Consider the following 22,892-nt stretch of genomic DNA (forward strand, 5'->3'; position numbering starts at 1 on the left):
GAAATCAACACAGCAATGTAAATCAACCTTATTTCAATTTTTTAAAAAAAGGTAAAATCGAGCTTCCTTCAGTTTTTGGACAGCCAGTGATCACTTAAGTAACATTCTCAATCCCTCTCATGATTTCAAGTACTACCTCAAGGCTGGTGATCCCTATAGCTGTATTTATAACTCAGACCACTCTTCTGGGCTTCATATCTAAATATTAAGCAATTCACATTTCAAAGATGGCTCAAAAGAATGCATTAAAAAGCAAACTCACTCTCCCCGTCAGTGTCTACAAGCTGCTTCTTTGCCTGAGTTCTCAGTGGTAGCCATCAAAGCTAGAAGTTGGGAGGCTTCCAGGGTCATGCTTTTATCATTGCCCACTCCCATCCAATCTGTCACCGAGTCCTACTAATCCTTTTCCTATTTAGATCCCCTATGTACCCTTTCTCTACTTCATGGTTTATGTAGGATTCTCATCCCCTCAGGCCTCAAGTAGCAACTGATCTCTGCTCATCTTGTCCCCTCTAATCTATCATCTGGTGTACAGAAACCACAATAACCATTTTACAGTTCAAAACTGTACAATCAGCCCCTGCGACTTGCCAACTTACACCCCTTCAATGGCTTTCTATCAACTACAAACTTCTTAAGCTATCCACCCCTCTAGTCTGATCTCCTGTCAAATCTAGTCTACTCTTCTGATACACTGGCCAACATATACATGTATTGTTGTTAGTCACTAAGTCGTTTCCAACTCTTTTGTGACTCTATGGACTGTAGCCCACCAGGTTTCTCTGTCCGTGGGATTTCCCAGGCAAGAATACTGGACTGGGTTGCCATTTCCTTCTATAGGAGATCTTCCTGACTCAGGGATTGAACCCATGTCTCCTGCACAGGGAGGCAGATTCTTTACCACTGAGCCACCAGAGAAGCCCACATTTTATTATATACAACTAATAATAATAAAATGTAAGAAGTACAATACTAAAGAATGAATAAAGAATTATGGTGTTCAAAAGATTATGTGAGCTAAATCTGCTAGGATGGGGGTTGGGGGTTGTTTTCTCATGAAGGAGGTTACATCTGAGCTGAGGACATGTAGGACTTGAATAAAAGGAAGAAGGATATAAGAAGCCTCTCACACAGCATGTGCAATCTACCACATAGATCATATAGATCTAAACAGTTTCCTTCTCTTGCCATGAATACATGCAACATGAAAAAGGTAAGATGGGCAGATAATTTGTCTATATGCATGCTTGTTTCTCCTTTGCTAAGAATAAACTAAATCTAAAACAAGGAAACCACGTAAGCAAATTCATGCATTAGAACCACATTTATACTTCACTAAACATTTATCCAATGATCTATACCCTCTATCTTTAATCAGTTGTCAATTTAACTTTGAACTGACAAAATGCAAAACTCTGGCAAGAATGTTTGATTCTCACAGATTAATATTCTTAGCCTAAATCTTTGTAGAGTATTATTTCCAAATACTTACATTTATAAACAATCCTGAGGTTCTTGCTGGCTTCACAATGATTATTAATTATAATGGCCAGATCTAGAGATACAAAGATTGGCCACCCTGTGGTAAGTCATCTGAAGAGCCTAATTCAACAAAAGAGTAGGGATCTGGCATTCACTCTTTCTTCCTTTAGGCCTGAGCTCTGTATATGTGCTTCTATAGTAGTACAGTAGTTTCTTCTTGTTACTACATTTACCTGCATAATTAAGCTTCTGTGTTCCACAGACTGACTAAAATGTGTGCCCATTTCAAATATAGTCGTGATTCCATCCTCACACAAATTCATCCAATAATGATATTCCTCACGCCCAGGAAGTCGATCCCAAAAAGTCCTGAAGGCTTCCCAGACAGCTTCCTGGCATACTGAAAAATAAACAGAGGTATTTTTTTATGGAAAGGACTTTAGGGTTCTCACAATGACCACGGACCTGTTATTTCAGATTCCTGAGACACTCTTGCACACAGTGTCTATTCTGCAGGGACATAGGGATGATTCTCATTCAAAGCCCTTCTGTACACCCCATTTAAACTTTCTAGACCTGAAGAGAATCTGCACTCCCCACTCCTTTCCCTTGCAAAGGAAACTGATTCACCTCCTCATAGGCAGGGGTTTTTACTTCTCTTAAAAAAAAAAAATCGATGTTTATGTTTTAGCAAAGTACAGCTGATACGGAGAATATTTCAAAAGGACAAATAACCTGTGGTATATCCATATGATAGGATTAGAATTCAGTGATAAAAAGAAATGAGGCTTCAAGCCATGAAAAGACGTGGAGAAGATTTAAATGCATTTAAATGGTATGGGGAGGGAGGAGGGAGGAGGGTTCAGGATGGGGAACACGTGTATACCTGTGGCAGATTCATGTTGATATATGGCAAAACCAATACAATATTGTAAAGTTAAAAAATAAAATAAAATAAATAAAAATAAATAAATAAATGCATATTGCTAAGTAAGAGAAGACAATCTGAAAAAGCGACATACTGTATGGGTCCAAAGATAATACCTTCTGGAAAAAGCGAAACTATATAAATTGTAAAAAGATCTACGGTTGTCAGGGATTGGGGGGAGGGAAAGATCCAGGAGGTCGAAACGGATGGATTTAAGGGCAGTGAAACTATCTGTATGACACTGTAACAGTGGACACATGTCACTGTACATTTGTTAAAATCCACAGAAAACACAACAGAATGAGTGCACTCTAATGTAAATTATGAAACTACTGTCTTGAATCCTGTACTAGGGCTCAGACTATGCATCTTATCTAGTATGGAGAAATCCAGAATGGAACAAAGTCTTTTTTTAGGGTAATACAGTTTCCTTTCAGAATTGTGGAGCCCAAAACATGAGGAACAGTCAATTTACTGCATAAGGCAAGAAAAAGAAATCCTGGAGGGATGGGGTGGGGAGAGAGGTGGGAGGACACATGTTTACCTATGGCCAATTCATGTTGATGTACGGCAAAGCCATCACAATATCGTAGAGTAATTATCCTCCAATTAAAATAAATAAATAAATAAATTTTTAAAGAAATAAAAGACATACAAATTGGAAGATAAGAAATAAAACTATGTCTTTATTTGTACATGAAATAATCACCTATGTAGAAAACCCTACAGAATATATGAAAGAGCTACTAGAACCAATACGTGAGTTTACAAAGTTACGGAATAAAAGATCAATACATTAATCAACTCTATGTTTATATACTAGCAAGGAACAATCAAAGACCATTTTAAAAAAATACTGTTAACAACAGCATGAAAAAAGTGAAATAAATCTGACAAAAAGATGTATAAGATCTAAACACTAAAAATTACAAAACACTACTGAGAGAAACTGACAAAGATCAAAATAAATGAGGGGATACATCCATAGAGCAAGAGAGTCAACACTGCTAAGATTGCATCTCTTCCCAAATTGATCAACAGATTTAACACAGACCAAATCAAAATTCCAGTAGCTTTCCATGTACAAATTGGCAAGCTGATTATAATATTTATATGGAAGACAAAGGACCTAGCATAATCAAACAGATTTAAAAAGAACAAAGTTGAAGGACTTGCACTATTTGATTCAAAGACTTATTATAAAGCTTACAGTAATCAAGACAGTAAGGCATTGGCATTAAAACAGACAAATAAATCTGTGTAAGAGAATAAAAAATGAAGAAATAGATCCATCATACACAGAAGACTGATTTTCAACAAATGTACAAAAGCTAGAAAAGATAATCTTTTTAATAAATGATGCTGGAACAACTGGCTATGCAAATACGAAAAAAATTAACTTTGACTCATATACACCAAATACAAATATTAACTCACAGTAGATCAAAGACCTATATGTAAAACCAAAAAATTATAAAACTTCTACAGGAAAAAATAACAGAAAATCTTTGTGACTCTGAGCTAAGCAAACTTAGATCCAATACCAAAAGCAAGTATGAAGCAAAAAAAAACCCATCTGACATATCAAAATCTAAAACTGTTCCTCAAAAGACATTGTTAAGAAAAACAAAACAATAAACCAAACATTGGGATAAAATTTATGCAAAACATATATCTGACAATGAATTTGAATTTGGAATCCATAAAGAACTCTTATAACTCAATTATAGGACAAATAATCCAATTATTTTTTAAATCAGCAAAACATTCGGATAGAAACTTCACCAAAAAAGATATATGAATGGCAAATGAGCACATAAAAAAGTGCTCAATGTCATTAGCCTTCAAGAAAACACAAGTTAAAACCACAATAAGATGTCACTTCATATCTACTAGAATGTGGTGGTTTAGTCATTAAGTCATGTCCGACTCTTGCAACCCCATGGACTATAGCCTGCCAGGCTCCTCTGTCCACAGGATTTTCCAGGCATGGTTACTGGAGTGGGTTGCCATTTCCTTCTCCAGAGGATCTTCCTGACCCAGGAATTGAACCCAGGTCTCCTGCACTGCAGTCAGATTCTTAACCGACTGAGCTATGAGGAAAGCTGCATCTACTAGAATGGTTACAGCTTAAAAAGACCGACTATACCAAGCATTACACAGATGTGGAAAAACAAGAGTCCCAATACACCACTGGTGGTACAACTACACTGGAAAACAGTTTTGGCAACTTCTTAAAAAGTTAAACATAGAACTATCATGTGATCCATCCATTCCATTCCAATTAACCAACAGATATGAAAGCAGATTGTTCATACAAAAAAATTTTTCACAAACATTCATGACCACTTTCTCTATAATCACCAATAACTGAAAACCACCCAAATATCCCCAAATGCAGTATATCCATAAAATGTAATAATACCCCAAAATAAATGGTAATGAAGTATTGCTACATCAAAAAATCACAGATGAGTCTCAAAACAATTAAACTGAGTAAAAGAAGCTAAACAAGAGTACATAGTATGAATACATTCATATATATAAGTGTAGAAAATGCAAACAATACCTGGTAATAGAAAGCAGATTAGTGGTTACCTCAGCTCTTAGGTCAAGGGAGGTGCTCAGGGAGGAAGGGATTATAAAGGCACTTGAGAAAATGTTTGGAGGTAACTGAAAAATTCATTATCTTAATTGCAGTGATAATTTAAGGATCAATACATTTGTCAAAACTAATCAGACTATATACTATAAATATGCACAGTTTATAGGCTATATATTAAAAGGTCCAACTACTAATATAATTTTTTGAAGGGAGGATACTATTAATTACTTCCTACTCCAAGCATCCCTAAATATCTGGTTAATTTCAAAAGTCATTAAGTTGAGTGCAGTTGCTTCTTGCGTAAATGGAGATATTCTTCAAATGTGTTATACCAAACAGCAATTGATATCAAATTATCTATGAAAGGAAAAACTCAGCAAACCATTAGAGTGAATTAGTTCAGTGGAAAGAACTAAAATCCTTGGTTGAACAGTGAGTAGATCTAAACAATGTTTAAACAACTGGTTTTAGCAGCATAATCCAATTATCTCTCCAAATCTACTCAAAATCAAGACCTATGTTGAAATATTCATTTCCCCCTTCCCAGAAAAATATCTACTACTGCTTCACTGACTACACTAAAGCCTTTGTGTGAATCACATCAAACTACCAGACCACCTTACCTGTCTCCTGAGAAACCTATATGCAGGACAAGAAGCAACACTTAAACATTGAACAACTGGACATGATTCAAAATTGAGAGAAAGGAGTACAACAAGGCTGTATACTGTCCCCCTGCTTATTTAACTGCTATGCAGAGTACATCATGCAAAATGCCAGGCTGGATGAAGCACAAGCTGGAGTCAAGACCACCAGGAGAAATATCAGCAACCTCAGATACGTAGATGATACCACTCCAATGGCAGAAAATGAAGAGGAATTAAAGAGCCTTTCATGATGGTGAAAGAGGAGAGGGAAAAAGCTGGCTAAAAACTACTGTTTGAACTAAGTTCAAACAAATTTTGAACTTAGCTCAACACTGAACTAAGTTCAAACAAAATGTTTGAACTAAACATTCAAAAAACTAAGATCATGGCATTCGGTCCCACCACCTCATGGCAAACAGATGGGGAAAAAGTAGAAGCACCAACAGTTTTATTGAAATCATTGCTGCTGGTTTCAGTATTTGGACCCACCAGCCAATAAGAATATTTCTTAGTTCTTGCTTAAAAAAAATAAGACATACTGAACTGTGTAAAATGCACCCATGAAATTGAGACTGTGCTACATAAGTACTACAACACAAAGTAAACCAAGTAGATGTAGAAAATTCATCTTTTCAAAGGATGAAAGTACCAAATGTTGTCAAGATGTAAATCATTCTTTTAACTAGAGTTTCTGAATCAGTATGGAAATGGTTCTAGAAGGGGAAAAGAGACCTCTGAGAACTTCCTCTTAAAGGAGGTTAAATATACCATCAGATAAGATTAAGGAGAGGAAAATGTTGAAGTAGTGATAGATTCTCTTTTCTTGGGCTCCAAAATCACTGTGGATGATGACTGCAAGCCATGAAATTAAAAGACGTTTGTTCCTTGAAAGGAAAGCTATTGCAAACCTGAAGTGAAGTGAAGTGAAAGTCACTCAGTCGTGTACAACTATTTGCGATCCCATGGACTATACAGTCCATGTGATTCTCTAGGCCAGAATACTGGAGTGATTAGCCCTTTCCTTCCCCAGGGGATCTTCCCAACCCAGGGATTGAACCCAGGTCTCCTGCATTGCAGGCAGATTCTTTACCAACTGAGCCACAAGGGAAGCCCAAGAATACTAGAGGTGGGTAGTCTATCCTTTTGCCAGCAGATCTTCCCTACCCATGAATTGAACCAGGGTCTCCTGCATTGCAGGCAAATTCTTTACCAACTGAGCTATCAGGGAAGCCCATGGCAAACCTAGACAGCGTATTAAAAAGCAGAAGCATCACTTTGCCAACAAAGGTCTGTATGGTCAAAACTACAGGTTTTTTTTCAGTAGTCATGTACAGATGTGAGCGTTGGACCAGAAAGAAGGTGGAAGAATTGATGCTTTTGAACAGTGGTGTTGGAGAAGACTCTTGAGAGCCCCTTGGACTGCAAGGAGATCAAACTAGAAATCCTAAAGGAAATCAACCCTGAATATTCATTGGGAGGACTGATGCTGAGGCTGAAGCTCCAGTACTTTGGCCACCTGATGTGAAGAGCCGACTCAGTGGAAAAGACTGATGTTGGGAGAGATTGAAGGCAAAAGGAGAAGGGGCAACAGAGGATGAGATGGTAAGATACCATCACAGATTCAACAAACAAGGAGATAGTGGAGGACAAAGGAGCCTGGCATGCTGCAGTCCACTGAGCTGCAAAGAGTCAGACATGATTTAGTGAATGAACAACAATCTTTCCCCCATGGTAACCATAAGTTTTTTCCTACATCTGTGACTCTATTTCTATTTTGTAAATAAGTTCATTTGTACCATTTTTTTTACACTCTACATACAAGTGATACTTTATGATAAACTGGTACTTTTAAAGTACTTAAATGATTTTAAACCATGTCCATGTCCTCTCTTGAAATAACATAAACTTTTCTCTGAAGCTATATAAATACCAAATTCTTAATAAGTCTGTTTTCCATGGTTAGTAGAAAGATAATATTTGGTTCAGTCTCTACCAAAAGTATGACAAATTTTGAATTGTAAAGAAATACAACAACTGTTTTTGAACTACGTTTGAATTTCACCATGGAGCCCAAGGGTATGAATATTTGCTTACCTCGGACTTTAAAATATTTCACATGGTTTGCCACAGCCTCTGTAACACTTTCATCTGGGCAAGTTTTCACACCATTAGGAAATAAAGTAGATCGCTTTCTTCTGAGCAACCAATGTCTCTCAGTTTCTCTGCTGTCCAGAGGTTGTTTCTTTTTAGCAGATAGAGAAGAATCTGTGGATTCTGAGTCAGTCTGGAGAAAAGAAACTGTACTCTTGGGTTCTTGGATCTCTTCTAAAGACAAGTATGTTTGTGCTACAGAGTGAAAGCATAAACAAAACTGATGATGATGAATGAAGATACAGAATGAGAGGAAATAAACAAAAACTGACATCTGCACTATGTCTGGATTTTTAACTCAATGCTCAAATTACAGGCCTATATGCTTCAAGAGAATGACGTATTCAATTTTTTCTCCATTTAATTCCTCCTCTTTATTTCAAGACTGTTAGTTATTGAAACCAAGTATATATTCAATTTCAACACAAGAAATAAGAAGAGGTAAGGTGTGAATCAAGAAACATTAATGAAGAGGAAAACCAGAATTATTGAAGAAATTATCACACAGTTTAAATGAAGCAATATTAAAGATTGATAGAGTAATATTTGATTCAATTCCTTACAGCAATCATATCAAATAATGTTTTTAGAGAAAATATACTACAGATATAAAGAAAAATTTAAAAAGTAACACAGATTTTTAAATACCTGTTAACGATGGAAGGTTTCCTTCTATCAGGACAAATATCAAAATACACAGAGAAATCTTCCCAAAATGAGGAAACATAATCATTTGAGCCAAAACCAAAAGGAGGAGGAGAGGCCAAACTCTGTAACTGAAAAGCCTTGAAATGTCCAGTAACAAACTGTTACAGAAGAAGTCTAACATTTATAAGTTTATCTTTAAGAACTAACAACCATTCCAACATCATTATAAATTAGCTGAATAAAAATGGTGTCCTTTCAAAGTACCTCTCCCTTCTTTTCTGAAATAACTAACATGCTATGAGAGCAGGAGAGATAAGCTAATTAGGACAGATGGGAAGAGACAATTTCTTTGTTCTAATCTAGTCAGCTAAGCTCTTTATTAACACTATCCTTGCCTTTAATAAGCAGTCCACATAAAAATAATGTTTCCCCAAAAATAATAATGTTACACATACAACTCAGAATTTTACAATTTTTCTCCATCTATTAGATTTACATATTCTCTGATATTCTCTACAACTGATTTAGAAGCATAAAATGCCCAGACCAACTATACTTGTCTACATCAGAAATAGAGAACTACATATAAAATAAAATCAGTTTTCTTGGAGCTGTTTCTGTTTATAATAAATCTACTGTCTTGTAAGCTACTGTCTGTCCCTCCTTGATTAACAAACTTGAAAATCTTCCACTGTAACCACTCTATCTCCTTCCTCATCTATAAAATAGAACAGGAATAGTAAAAATAACTCATGATAGAGATAGTGTAAGCATTACAGAAATATTAAACTTTTTCTAAATCCTAGTTAAGTGACTGGCTTATGACTTTAAAAAGAAAGTCAAGTTTGTTTTTTTATCCCAAGAATTGTGAAATAAAAACAGTATTAGCTTCTTTAAGAAGGCTTTCCCTTTCCACTGACAACGCTCTTGCAACCTCTCTACCAGCTCTCAGTATCACAGTCACACACATACCCTAAGCTGAACACACTCTGGTGATGCCAAAGAAACCATGATTTTTTTAAACAAGCATACTGAAACTGTTCATGTGTTCATTTCTCCTATTAGACTATAAATGACCTAGGAATAAGAGCTGTCATTCATTTTTTTCTACCTTGTACATTTCCTGATAGTAGCAGATGCTCAAAAAATGTTCCCTGAACCGACAATCAAAATTAGCATATGCCTGTTAAAACAGAAGAAAAATTAATCTAAGCATCAACTATATGACATGTACTGAGTATCACACAATTTAAAATTTCTATCTAAAAATCGGTCACCTTTTGTAAGGAAAAAAATTACACCTCAGCCTAATGAATTGGAAATATGTTTAATATAAAATGTTGGTATTCTCAAAGCATTATTTCCATATGAATTTACGAAAATGGATTTTAAACAATCTTCAAAACATATAAGGGACAGTGGTTTCTTTGAAAAACATACAAACAAAAGTTAAGAAGTCACAATAAGATGTATTATATACTTGTTTTCCCAAAATTAGATATACAAAACAATGAATAGTCATCTAAAAAAGTTCCCTCCCCAACAAAGACACTGGGAATGAAACATGTAATTATAACTGTTTTTATAGGAACTCTCCAAAGGACAAATATCTTTAACAATAAAAAGGTGATGACACAAACATAAGGACACTAAGGCTTAACTCAAGTCACATGATTCTGAAATAAAACATCCCAATTGTTAGCTTCATCTTAAATTGCCTTTCCTTCACTGCTATACAATTACAACATAAATCTAAGAGATGCCTAAAAGAGAAGATTAAAATAATATTATTAAAAAAATTTTCTTATCTGAGAAAATACAATATAATTGTCCCCTCAAAATATTCCTGATAACATTAGAAGGTTGTAAAGAGTTGAATCATATGTAATACCATCATTATCACATCAATTCAGGACTGTTACCTGTCAGAACATTTAATAAAAACTTATGCTCCATCTGGTTCTTAAGTCTCTAAAAATTACAATTGAAAAATATAAAAGCAATGAAAGCAATCTGGCTTTTGCAGACAAATACTGGGTAAACAGAGCTATAAAATTATGTATTCAGTCCTAACAATTAGTATATAAGAATTCGAGGATTTTTTTTTTAATTAAAGTTATGAAGACACCAGTTTTATCTTCTATACTTACAGAAACTGTATACATATTCTGGGATGTCAGAGTAGGATAGGAGTCAATATTTACATAGCTATACCTCAAATAAACTAAGTTGAGCTACATATGCAATTTTTTGTGATAGCTAAATTTTTTGCTCCAAATTCACTCTGAATGAACGAACTAAATTCTCAGATCCCCACACATGACAGCAAAAGAAACAAAACAAACAACAGTTAGAGGAACAGTTCCATTTAGCAACTGAGAAAAATAAGCTGCGCTTTGAAAGAGTGAATTCTTATCACCATCCTAACATTGTTTTCTCTTATGCTATACAGAAGGGATGCCGTAAATGGCATTTTCTGAAGCCTTGATACTAAATTCTTTTTTAAAAAAAATACATAGTATTCATACTGCATGCTTGAGCTGCAAAGAATAAAACTACAATACAATGTGACTTGTCAACCAATTTGACAAGCACTGGGGCTGGCACCAGGGAGGACCTAACTCCCTTCCACTCCCAGTTATGTGGAAGTACAGATCACACAGCTGTATTATCTACAAAAACATTCCCACATTACATATACTATTGCATAATCCAATCATATTTAATCAGAAAATATTTATGAAATATTTTGAATCAAATATTTATGAAACTTTAATTCCTATCTAATACATTAATCTATATTACACCCATTTGCACTCCATCTATCAGATCCCAACAATTCTAATCATATGTCTTATATATTTTAAATAATGTACAATGACTTATAAAACTACTGCAAGTTATTTTCTTCTCTGTGAGCTGGCCGACACAAATGCCGGTAAGCGGCTTTCCGGTAATCGTATAGAGCATCTGTGTCATGTTTGTACAGATTAACTAGCTACTGCTGCCCTTCTGCTGCTGTAAATGAAGCTTCAAAATGAGCTCTCGAATATCTTCCCGTTTGGTCTTTATTACATGACGAGGGAACCATTTCTCCAGATGAATTGGAAGTTCAAAGTTAACAATAGGATCCTAATGAGAGAAAAGACAATGTAATCACTTTAGCAGTATAATTCAAATTCGCTCAAAATTCATTTTTATAAGAAATGAGAAATTGCTAACTTTTTAAAATAACAAATCCCACTGCTGGGCATACACACTGAGGAAACCAGAAGGGAAAGAGACATGTGTACCCCAATGTTCATCACAGCATTGTTTATAATAGCCAGGACATGGAAGCAACCTAGATGTCTATCAGCAGATGAATGGATAAGAAAGCTGTGGTACATATACACAATGGAGTATTACTCAGCCATTAAAAAGAATACATTTAAATCAGTTCTAATGAGATGGATGAAACTGGAGCCTATTATACAGAGTGAAGTAAGCCAGAAGGAAAAACACCAATACAATATAATAACGCATATATATGGAATTTAGAAAGATGGTAACAATAACCCTGTGTACGAGACAGCAAAAGAGACACTGATGTATAAAACAGTCTTATGGACTCTGTGAGAGAGGGAGAGGGTGGGATGATTTGGGAGAATGACATTGAAACATGTAAAATATCATGTATGAAATGAGATGCCAGTCCAGGTTCGATGCACCATACTGGATGCTTGGGGCTAGTGCACTGGGACGACCCAGAGGGATGGTATGGGGAGGGAGGAGGGAGGGGGGTTCAGGAAGGGGAACACATGTATACCTGTGGCGGATTCATTTTGATATTTGGCAAAACTAATACAATTATGTAAAGTTTAAAAATAAAATTAAAAAAAATAACAGCTTTAGTGAGACATAATTCACATAACATACAATTCACCTAAAGTATTCAATCGAATGATTTTCAGTATATTCAAAGTTGTGCAACCATCACCACAATCAACTTCAGAGTATTTTCATTAAACTGCTAACTTTCGAACATCAAAATTAAACACCATATGTTCTGCTACAATTCATTTAAGTGAATTAGCGCAAACAGAATTAGTAAACAATGATTCAGTACAACATAGAAGTCAGGTTGGTTTGAACACAATCTTCTCCAACATGTTACTATTTTGTACTATTAAAACAAAGAGAAAAGTCAGCAGTAAATGAAGAATCTCAGATAAAAAACAGAAAATTCTACATTAGTACCTTCTTTTAGTCTAGGAAAACAACCAATTTAGTAGTTTCAAGAATTGCTACATTTTCCATTATGTTAAGCTTAACAAGGAAGTTGCAACTGCAAAGACAATTCTGCCTGTCTTCAAGAAAATAAACAAATAAATGCTGAAGACTACCCTAGATCAAGAACCTGATCTGCCTCTTGAGAAATCTGTATGCAGGTCAGGAAGCAACAGCTAGAACTGGACATGGAACAACAGACTGGTTCCAAATAGGAAAAGGAGTACATCAAGGCTGTATATTGTCACTCTGCTTATTTAACTTATATGCAGAGTACATCATGAGAAACGCTGGACTGGAAGAAGCACAAGCTGGAATCAAGATTGCCGAGAGAAATAGCAATAACCTCAGATATGCAGATGACACCACCCTTATGGCAGAAAGTGAAGAGGAACTAAAAAGCCTCTTGATGAAAGTGAAAGAGGAGAGTGAAAAAGTTGGCTTAAAGCCCAACATTCAGAAAACGAAGATCATGGCATCCGGTCCCATCACTTCACGGGAAATAGATGGGGAAACAGTGGAAACAGTGTCAGACTTAATTTTTGGGGGCTCCAAAATCACTGCAGATGGTGAGTGCAGCCATGAAATGAAACGACGCTTTCTCCTTGGAAGGAAAGTTATGACCAACCTAGACAGCATATTCAAAAGCAGAGACATAACTTTGCCAACAAAGGTCCGTCTAGTCAAGGCTATGGTTTTTCCCGTGGTCATGTATGGATGTGAGTGTTGGACTGTGAAGAAGGCTGAGCGCCGAAGAATTGATGCTTTTGAACGTGGTGTTGGAGAAGACTCTTGAGAGTCCCTTGGACTGCAAGGAGATCCAACCAGTCCATTCTGAAGGAGATCAGCGCTGGGATTTCTTTGGAGGGAATGATGCTAAAGCTGAAACTCCAGTAGTTTGGCCACCTCATGCGAAGAGCTGACTCATTGGAAAAGACTCTGATGCTGGGAGGGATTGAGGGCAGGAGGAGAAGGGGACGACAGAGGATGACATGGCTGGATGGCATCACTGACTCGATGGACTTGAGTCTGAGTGAACTCCGGGAGTTTGTGATGGACAGGGAGGCCTGGCGTGCTGCGATTCATGGGGTCGCAAAGAGTCGGACACGACTGAGCGACTGAACTGACCCTAGATCATGTTTATAAATCTGATGAAACTATTAGAAGCTAGGTGTAAGAAGGACTTACTTAAAAAGGAAATTAAGAATCCCAGGGTTTAAAGCTGAAATGATGGGCTGACTGTGATTCTAGGAGCATATGTCAGTGGAGATTTAACTGTGCAAGTATTTTTATTAGAATTAATGTTGTTTTTCTTAGGCCTAGTTACAAAGTTCCACAGGTTTTGAGTGATCAATCTGAAACCTGTTTTTTTCCACCCACTGTCTGTTATATTACTGCACAAATTTGTGAAACACAAGGTTTAGTTTTTTGAGTTCCCCACCCCCTAGGAATCTTAAGTGGTGCTACAACCTAAATGAGATGTATACTCTACAGACTAGGGCTACATAAAGTAGAATTATATAGCAGATTCAGAATATGTTATGTAATAAGACATTCTGGATAATCTAAAAACAAAATCAAATCTCTTTGGAAAGAGTATTAGAAGATCAGAATTCTCATCCTATAAGGCAGTTCCAGTGTAGAATAAAAAAGGAAAAAGAAAACATAATAACACATTTAGTGGTTTCCATTGTGTATACCATCTTCTACTATAATCAATTCTCCCCAATTATATCAAAAGTTGTAACTGCATACTATAACCTTCATGCTTTGAAAGTACATTTAAGGATTATCTAAACAAGCCTCTGGTCAAAAATACCCTGTTTCTACAGCCATCTTCATAAATAATACTGGTTATGACTGAAGTAATAAGCTAACAGTTAAAAAAAAAAAAGTGATTCCTTACTATTTAAAACTCTTTTTAATGTTGCTACAGTTCGTATAGAATCTCTGACGAGCTAGAAAATAATACCCATTCTTGTCATTGTACTTATGTAGCTCATGGTTTTCTGAGATTCTTCAATACACAAGTCTTTGGTCTTAAAATTTTTCTTCAGCTTTGTCTGTCTTATTCTCTCTCTGCCTCGAATCCATCTGCGACTCCAATTATATATGTAAACTCCAATTAGACTTTTGACTGTACCATACTTGTCTCTTTTGCGCTGCTCTCTTCTTTACATGCTTTTTCCTTTCTTAGCTACAGTGGGATACTTTCTAGTGTCTTTTTTTAAAGTTCCCTAATCCTGTCTTCTGTTGTATTCAGTCTGCTATTAAACCCAGCCAGTAAGTTCTTAATTTTAGATATATCAGTATGCACTTTCAGTTCTAGAATATCCACTCAACACTTTTTTTAAAAGCAGATTCCATTTTCACCCATATTGTTCATCTTTGACTATTTTCTCCAATAAATTAATCAAATTATTTTAAAGTTCTTATCTTTTAACTCCAATATTTGGGTTATATATGGTTCTATGTCTTTTTTTTTTTTTTTTCTTGATTACCTCTAACATTTTCCTGCTTCTTTGCTTGCCCAATAATTTGTGATTATATGTTAGTAACTGTGAATAAAAAACTTATTTATATCTTTACATACCTTAAAGAAGCTTTCCACATATTGCAGTAAATACACACCACAATCACTGCTATTATCCTGTTTAGGAACTTTAGGGCACAGGTCCACCATGTTTGTTTTGCTGAATTCACGATGAGTTTTTCGTTTAACTTCCCATTCTACCTCTAAATACCTTAAATCAACAAAATGTAGAGTGACGTGAATAGAACTTTCTTTACTGTTATGTAAACTTTCACAAGGACTTCCCTGGTGGCTCAGATGGTAAAGTGTCTGTCTACAATGCAGGAGACCTGGGTTAGAGCCCTGGGTTGGGAAGATCCCCTGGAGAAGGAAATGGCAACCCACTCCAGTACAATTGCCTGGAAAATCCCATGGACAGAGGTGCCTGGTAGGCTACAGTCTATGGGGTCGCAAAGAGTCGGACACGACTGAGCGACTTCACTTTCACTTTTCACTTTCAAACTTTCACGAAGATGTAAAAGCATCTGCTGCCAAATATGTTGCCTCCAGCCACATTTCAAAACACTTAAACCTTAACAGCACAAATTATAACTTGTGAGGCTTCAAAAATGCTAATAAAATCATCTGAGTTTCAAACTAAAAACTAGACTTTTTTCAACAACTCAACTTTTACAACTTATATAAGTCACTTATATTTACAAAGTAAACTTCAGTTGTTAGTTTTTTCCAGATCCTATAGCAAATTTTAAAATTACCAACAGACACACAAAATAAGAATGTGAAAGAGTTTTTTCCTAAAGTGTTACTTTTGTTCAATTGTGAATACAAATTTCAAATTTACTTTTGATATAAATCCTTGAGAAATGTTTTATACATAATGGGGTTATTATTAATTAGATTTATAGACCTCACCTAAGTACTTAATAAAATATAACTTCTGATCTAATTTTTTAAGTAATTCTTAAGGCAACTTACCAATTATTGAGATTATAGTAAAATCATCACTACTTACTCTCGTAAATTCTGAACTGTGTTTTGTATAGAAGCAGCTTTCAAGGAATCTAGTATGAGAATGCATGGCCTATGAAAAGCAAAGAAAGAAATCAAGATGTACGTATTTGTATATGAAGTAAACATAAATATCTAAACTATGTGTTACAGCATGTACGCACCTTTTACACATCTTCTTTGGTACTGTCACATTCATCTCAGGACTCTGAAATAACATGAATTTTTATGACTTTGAAATTAAAGCCAGTTTGAATAAATAAATTTTCAGTCATTTTAAAAAATGTTTCAAATAACTTTAAAATTTCAAATGAGAGTTCTTTTCATCATCTCAACTAAGCCAAATTCGTTTTTAAAATTTATTATTTTCTGTCACTGGTGAAAGACTTTATAAACTTTTACATGTGACCTTAAGAAGTTATGGAGCTTTAAAATAGCCTAAAAACAAACTGGAACTTGAATTACTTGTATTCAGAGTTGCCATCTTAAACAAAGATAAACAAGTTAATTGAATCTGTCCTTAATCACATTTTCTTAACTCAGTAAATGAAGTCAGTAGCGACACACTTCTCCCTTTTGAAGCACAAGAAGCAAAGTATTAATGTATATTAAGGGACAAGAGAGGGCTTCCCTTGTGGCTCAGCTGGTAAAGAATCACCTGCAAAGTGGGAGACCTGGGTTCAGTCCCTGGGTTGGGAAGATCCCTCGGAGCAGGGAAAGGCTTCCCACTCCAGTATTCTGGTCTGGAGAATTCCATGAACTGTATAGTCTACGGGGTTGCAAAGAGTTGGACACAACTGAGCAACTTTTCACTTTCACTTTCAAGGACAAGAGATGGGGTATTTTGTTATTTTTGCTGACAAATTTAAGAATCAATAGATCAAACTTTCTTTAATATGCAGAACTTCTCAGTTATCTTTATTATGCTAATATAACAGTAAATCTCAAAGACGGAAATAGAACACAGGATTTACTCAGCTTCAGTTCAGTTAAGTCGCTCAGTCGTGTCCGACTCTTTGCGACCCCATAGACTGCATACAGCACGCCAGGCCTCTTTGTCCCGGCAATCTTGATTCCAGCTTGTGCTTCTTCGAGTCCAGAGTTTCTCATGATGTACTCTGCATATAAGTTAAATAAGCAGGGTGACAATTTACAGCCTTGACGTACTCCTTTTCCTATTTGGAACCGGTCTGTTGTTCCATGTCCAGTTCTAACTGTTGCTTCCTGACCTGCATACAAATTTCTCAAGAGGCAGATCAGGTGGTCTGGTATTCCCATCTCTTTCAGAATTTTCCACAGTTTATTGTGATCCACACAGTCAAAGGCTTTGGCATAGTCAATAAAGCAGAAATAGATGTTTTTCTGGAACTCTCTTGCTTTTTCCATGATCCAGCAGATGTTGGCAATTTGATCTCTGGTTCCTCTGCCTTTTCTAAAACCAGCTTGAACTTCAGGGAGTTCACGGTTCACATATTGCTGAAGCCTGGCTTGGAGAATTTTGAGCATTACTTTACTAGCGTGTGAGATGAGTGCAATTGTGCAGTAGTTTGAGTATTCTTTGGCATTGCCTTTCTTTGGGATTGGAATGAAAACTGATCTTTTCCAGTCCTGTGGCCACTGCTGAGTTTTCCAAATTTGCTGGCATACTGAGTGCAGCACTTTCACAGCATCATCTTTCAGGATTTGAAATAGCTCAACTGGAATTCCATCACCTCCACTAGCTTTGTTCATAGTGATGCTTTGTAAGGCCCACTTGACTTCACATTACAGGATGTCTGGCTCTAGGGGAGTGATCACACCATCATGATTATCTGGGTCATGAAGATCTTTTTTGTGTAGTTCTTCTGTATATTCTTGCCATCTCTTCTTAATATCTTCTGCTTCTGTTAGGTCCATACCATTTCTGTCCTTTATCGAGCCCATCTTTGCATGAAATGTTCCCTTGGTAGCTCTAATTTTCTTGAAGAGATCTCTAGTCTTTCCCATTCTGTTGTTTTCCTCTATTTCTTTGCATTAATCGCTGAGGAAGGCTTTCTTATCTCTTTTTGCTATTCTTTGGAACTCTGCATTCAGATGCTTATATCTTTCCTTTTCTCCTTTGCTTTTGCCTCTCTTCTTTTCACAGCTATTTGTAAGGCCTCCCCAGACAGCCATTTTGCTTTTTTGCATTTCTTTTCCATGGGGATGGTCTTGATCCTTGTCTCCTGTACAATGTCACAAACCTCATTCCATAGTTCATCAGGCACTCTATCTATCAGATCTAGGCCCTTAAATCTATTTCTCACTTCCACTGTATAATCATAAGGGATTTGACTTAGGTCATACCTGAATGGTCTAGTGGTTTTCCCTACTTTCTTCAATTTAAGTCTGAATTTGGCAATAAGGAGTTCATGATCTGAGCCACAGTCAGCTCCTGGTCTTGTTTTTGCTGACCGTATAAGCGTCTCCATCTTTGGCTGCAAATAATATAATCAATCTGATTTTGTTGTTGACCATCTGGTGATGCCCATGTATAGAGTCTTCTCTTGTGTTGTTGGAAGAGGGTGTTTGTTATGACCAGTGCATTTTCTTGGCAAAACTCTATTAGTCTTTGCCCTGCTTCATTCCGTATTCCAAGGCCAAATTTGCCTGTTACTCCAGGTGTTTCTTGACTTCCAACTTTTGCATTCCAGTCCCCTATAATGAAAAGGACATCTTTTTTGGGTGTTAGTTCTAAAAGGTCTTGTAGGTCTTCAATAGTTCAACTTCAGCTTCTTCAGCATTACTGGTTGGGGCATAGACTTGGATTACTGTGGTACTGAATGGTTTGCTTTGGAAACGAACAGAGATCATTCTGTCATTTTTGAGATTGCATCCAAGTACAGCATTTCGGACTCTTTTGTTGACCATGATGTTACTCAGTTACTCGGCTTAACTGACTTTAAAATCTTTTTTATCATAAATGCATCTTAAAACAGAACTCAATTTGGGAAACCTGCCTCTAGAAGCAAGAAAAAAACTCCCCTATTCTGCCACGGTGACATTAAAGAAGAAAACCTTCCTTCTGCCCAGTCTGTTCCAGTGACAATAAAGACATAAGCCTTTGCCAGCGAGGCTACTGCTATCTGTATGTAAGAAAAATAATTAGGTGACTACCTTAATCAATTAAGATACCAAATCTAGACCATAAATATCAGTTTAGAGGTATATTTGAAGAAAAGTTAACAGTAACTATCTTAGCCACAGAAGTCATATGGATTAACCATGAGTCCACTTTGAATGATTTTTACCAACAATTTATAAAAATAGAAAGTGGAATGTAAAATATTGTATAGGAGGTGGTGACCAAAACCATCCCAAAGGAAAAAAAAAATGCAAGAAGGCAAAGTGGTTGTCTGAGGAGGCTGAGAAAAGTAGAGAAGCAAAAGGCAAGAGGAAAAGAGAAAGATATACCCAACTGAATGCAGAGTTAAGGAGAATAGTAAGGAGAGATAAGAAAGCTTTTTTACATAACCAATACAAAGAAATAAAGGGAAACAATAGAAAGGGAAAGACTAGAGATCTCTTCAAGAAAATTGGAGATATCAAGAGAACATTTCATGCAACAATGGGCATGAAAAAAGAAACAGTAAGGACCTAACAGAAGCAGAAGGGATTAAGGAGCAGCAGCAAGAATATATAGAACTATACAAAAAAAGGTGTTAATGACCTGGATTAATGGTCTGTATAACCATGATAGTGTGGTCACTCACCTAGAAATAGAAAACCTGGAGTGTGACATCAAGTGGGCTTTAGGAAGCATTACTATGAACAAAGCTAGTGGAGGTGATGGAGCTATTTCAGTTGAGCTATTTCAAATCCTAAAAGATAATGCTGTTAAAGTGCTCACTCAATATATCAGCAAATTTGGAAAACTCAGCAGTAGCCACAGGACTAGAAAAAGTCAGTTTTCAATCCAGTCCCAAAGAAGGGCAATGCCAAAGAATGTTCAAACTATCACACAATTGCATTCATTTCACATGCTAGGAAAGTAAATGCTAAAAACCCTTCAAGCTAGGCTTCAGCAGTATGTGAACTGAGAATTTCCAGATGTACAAGCTGGATTTAGAAAAGGCAGAGGAAATAGAGATCAAATTGCCAACATTCATTGGATCATAGAGAAAGCAATGGAATTCCAGAAAAACATCCACTTCTGCTTCACTGACTATGCAAAAAGCCTTTGACTATGGAAAATTCTTAAAAGACATGGGAATACCAGACCACCTTACCTGTCTCCTGAGAAACCTATATGTGGGTCAAGAAGCAACAGTCAGAACTGGACATGGAACAACAGAATGGTTCAAAATTGGGAAAGGAGTATGTCAAGGCTGTATACTGTCACCCTGCTTATTTAACTTCTATAAGGAGTACATCATATGAAATGCTGGACTGGATGAATCATAGGCTGGAATCAAGATGGTCAGGAAAAATATCAACAACCTCAGGTATGCAAATGATACTACTCTAGTGGCAGAAAGTGAAGAACTAAAGAGCCTCTTGATGTTGGTGAAAGAGGAGAGTAAAAAAGCTGGCTTTAAACTCAACAGTCAAAAAACTAAGATCATGGCATCTGGTCCCATCACTTCATGGCAAACAGAAGAGGAAAAAGTAGAAAGAGTGACAGATTTAGGTTCCAAAATCACTGTGGATGTTGACTGCAGCCATGAAAAGACACTTGGTCCTTGGAAGGAAAGCTAGACAAACCTACACAGTGTATTAAAACCAGAGACACACTTTGCTGACAAAGGTTTGTATAGTCAAAGCTATGGTTTTTCCAGCAGTCATGTACAGATGTGAGAGCAGGAACTTAAAGAAGGCTGAAAGTGAAAGTCACTCAGTCATGTCAGACTCTTTGCAACTCCATCAACTATACAGTCCATGGAATTCTCTAGGCTAGAATACTGGAGTGGGTAGCCTTTCCCTTCTCCAGGGAATCTTCCCAACCCAGGGATCGAATCCCATCTCCCACATTACAGGCGGATTCTTTACCAGCTGAGCCACAAGGGAAGCCCAAAGAAGGCTGAGCACTGAAAAATTGATGCTTTTGAATTGTGTTGTTGGATAAGACTCTTGAGAGTCTCTGGACTGCAAGGAGATCCAACCAGTCAATCCTAAAAGAAATCAACCCTGAATATTGATTGGAGGACTGATGCTGAAGCTGAAGCTCCAATACTTTGACCACCTGATACAAAGAGCTGTCTCATTGAAAAAGACCCTGATGCTGGGAGAGACTGAGGGCAGGAAGAGAAGGAGGCAACAGAGGATGAGAAGGTTGGATAGCATCACCAACTCCATGGACATGTATTTGAGCTCCCACTAACTCTGGGAGATAGTGAAGGACAGGGAAGCCTGGCATGCTGTAGTCCATGGGATCACAAAGAGTTGGATATGACAGCAAGTGAACAACAATTATTGCAAAAATTGATGAAATGATGAAGAATAAAAGTACATTTTCCCATAGAAATTGGAAAATTAGCTGACCAAGAAAGATGATCAGATAGACTACTAAATAAATGAATCTAGGAAGTTAAAGTAAGATAAACAGATGCAAAAAGAAAGACAATTTCCCTTGATATCTTTCCTATACCAACAAAATAAATCAAAGAATCATGCTGCTGCTGCTGCTGCTAAGTCGCTCTGTGCGACCCCATAGACGGCAGCCCATCAGGCTCCCCCGTCCCTGGGATTCTCCAGGCAAGAATAATGGAGTAGGTTGCCATTTCCTTCTCCAATGCATGAAAATGAAAAGTGAAAGTGAAGCCGCTCAGTCGTGTCAGACTCTTAGTGACCCCATGGACTGCAGCCCACCAGGCTCCTCCATCCATGGGATTCTCCAGGCAAGAGTACTAGAGTGGGCTGCCACTGCCTTCTCATAAATCAGCATAATTTAATCATATGGTCCACCTGTATCTGTCATAGCCTACCTAGCTAAGCCTTATTTGAGAGAGAGAATTGTTATATTCATGAGTTTTCCTCCCTTCACATTTATAAAAACACACTTACTTGAGAATCTTCTGTACCTGAGGACAGTGCGGAAGAAGTATGCAGATCATTATCTAGTTAGAAATAACAAAACAGTTATGTGTGTTTATTTTATGTCTACTACAAAGTAGAGGGATAAAAAATGTAATGTGTATGCACACTAGTAGTTAAAGGAAAAAGAATACCTGGGAACTACTCGATTTTTTTTAATGGTTAATATTACAAAAAAATTCAAGTGATAGATAAAACAGACAATGCTTAATCAGCTGTCATCAGACAATACATAAACCCTACAGCCAAATCTTGAAATACCAGTTAGCTGGGCCAGTTTCCTATAAAAAGACAACCTTCATAGAATGCTCATTTATCAAAATCTCTGCTGTTTTAACGCAGAGGTCCATTAATTCGCCTAGTAATAATTCTTCTAACACATGATCATAGGGTATTGCATAAATAAACTTTTACAGCACAGGAGAATTAGACAAAATTGAAAATAATCAGTTATTTTTTCAGTTTTTCTTTCTCCCACAAAAGATACAGGCTTTGGCTAGTATTAATGTTAATGACTAATATTAATTGTGCTTGCTGCTTAGGCTACAGCTATAAAATATAGTTTGATTT

At 36.6% G+C, this 22,892-nt stretch overlaps 2 protein-coding genes across 16 annotated transcripts in view; both read right to left on the bottom strand.

The window, feature by feature from the left end:
• IMPG2 (interphotoreceptor matrix proteoglycan 2) overlaps positions 1-9,620 on the bottom strand; it is a 78,311-nt gene extending 68,691 nt beyond the window's left edge. For 5 of the 7 annotated variants that reach the window (XM_070790608.1, XM_070790693.1, XM_070790567.1 and 2 more), the window contains exons 1-3: positions 8,462-9,620; positions 7,757-8,008; positions 1,716-1,882 (exon numbers count right to left, since the gene is read on the bottom strand). In XM_070790608.1, the coding sequence (XP_070646709.1) occupies positions 1,716-1,882; positions 7,757-8,008; positions 8,462-8,642 (600 nt within the window). In that variant the 5' untranslated portion in view covers positions 8,643-9,620. Of the gene's footprint in view, positions 1-1,492; positions 1,883-7,756; positions 8,009-8,461 lie in introns of those variants that run through there. The other 2 variants (XM_070790770.1, XM_070790732.1) reach the window with 1 other exon arrangement.
• Positions 9,621-9,772: 152 nt separating this feature from the next.
• The window catches only part of SENP7 (SUMO specific peptidase 7), a 170,808-nt gene continuing 157,688 nt past the window's right edge, over positions 9,773-22,892 (bottom strand). For 8 of the 9 annotated variants that reach the window (XM_070791352.1, XM_070791305.1, XM_070791208.1 and 5 more), the window contains 5 exons: positions 22,293-22,345; positions 16,436-16,479; positions 16,276-16,344; positions 15,324-15,474; positions 9,773-11,593 (listed from right to left, as the gene is read on the bottom strand). In XM_070791352.1, the coding sequence (XP_070647453.1) occupies positions 11,456-11,593; positions 15,324-15,474; positions 16,276-16,344; positions 16,436-16,479; positions 22,293-22,345 (455 nt within the window). In that variant the 3' untranslated portion in view covers positions 9,773-11,455. The remainder of the gene's footprint in view (positions 11,594-15,323; positions 15,475-16,275; positions 16,345-16,435; positions 16,480-22,292; positions 22,346-22,892) is intronic. The other variant, XM_070791113.1, reaches the window with a different exon arrangement.

This window comes from Bos indicus, chromosome 1 (genome assembly GCF_029378745.1).
Source record: "Bos indicus isolate NIAB-ARS_2022 breed Sahiwal x Tharparkar chromosome 1, NIAB-ARS_B.indTharparkar_mat_pri_1.0, whole genome shotgun sequence".
Lineage (NCBI taxonomy): Eukaryota > Metazoa > Chordata > Mammalia > Artiodactyla > Bovidae > Bos > Bos indicus.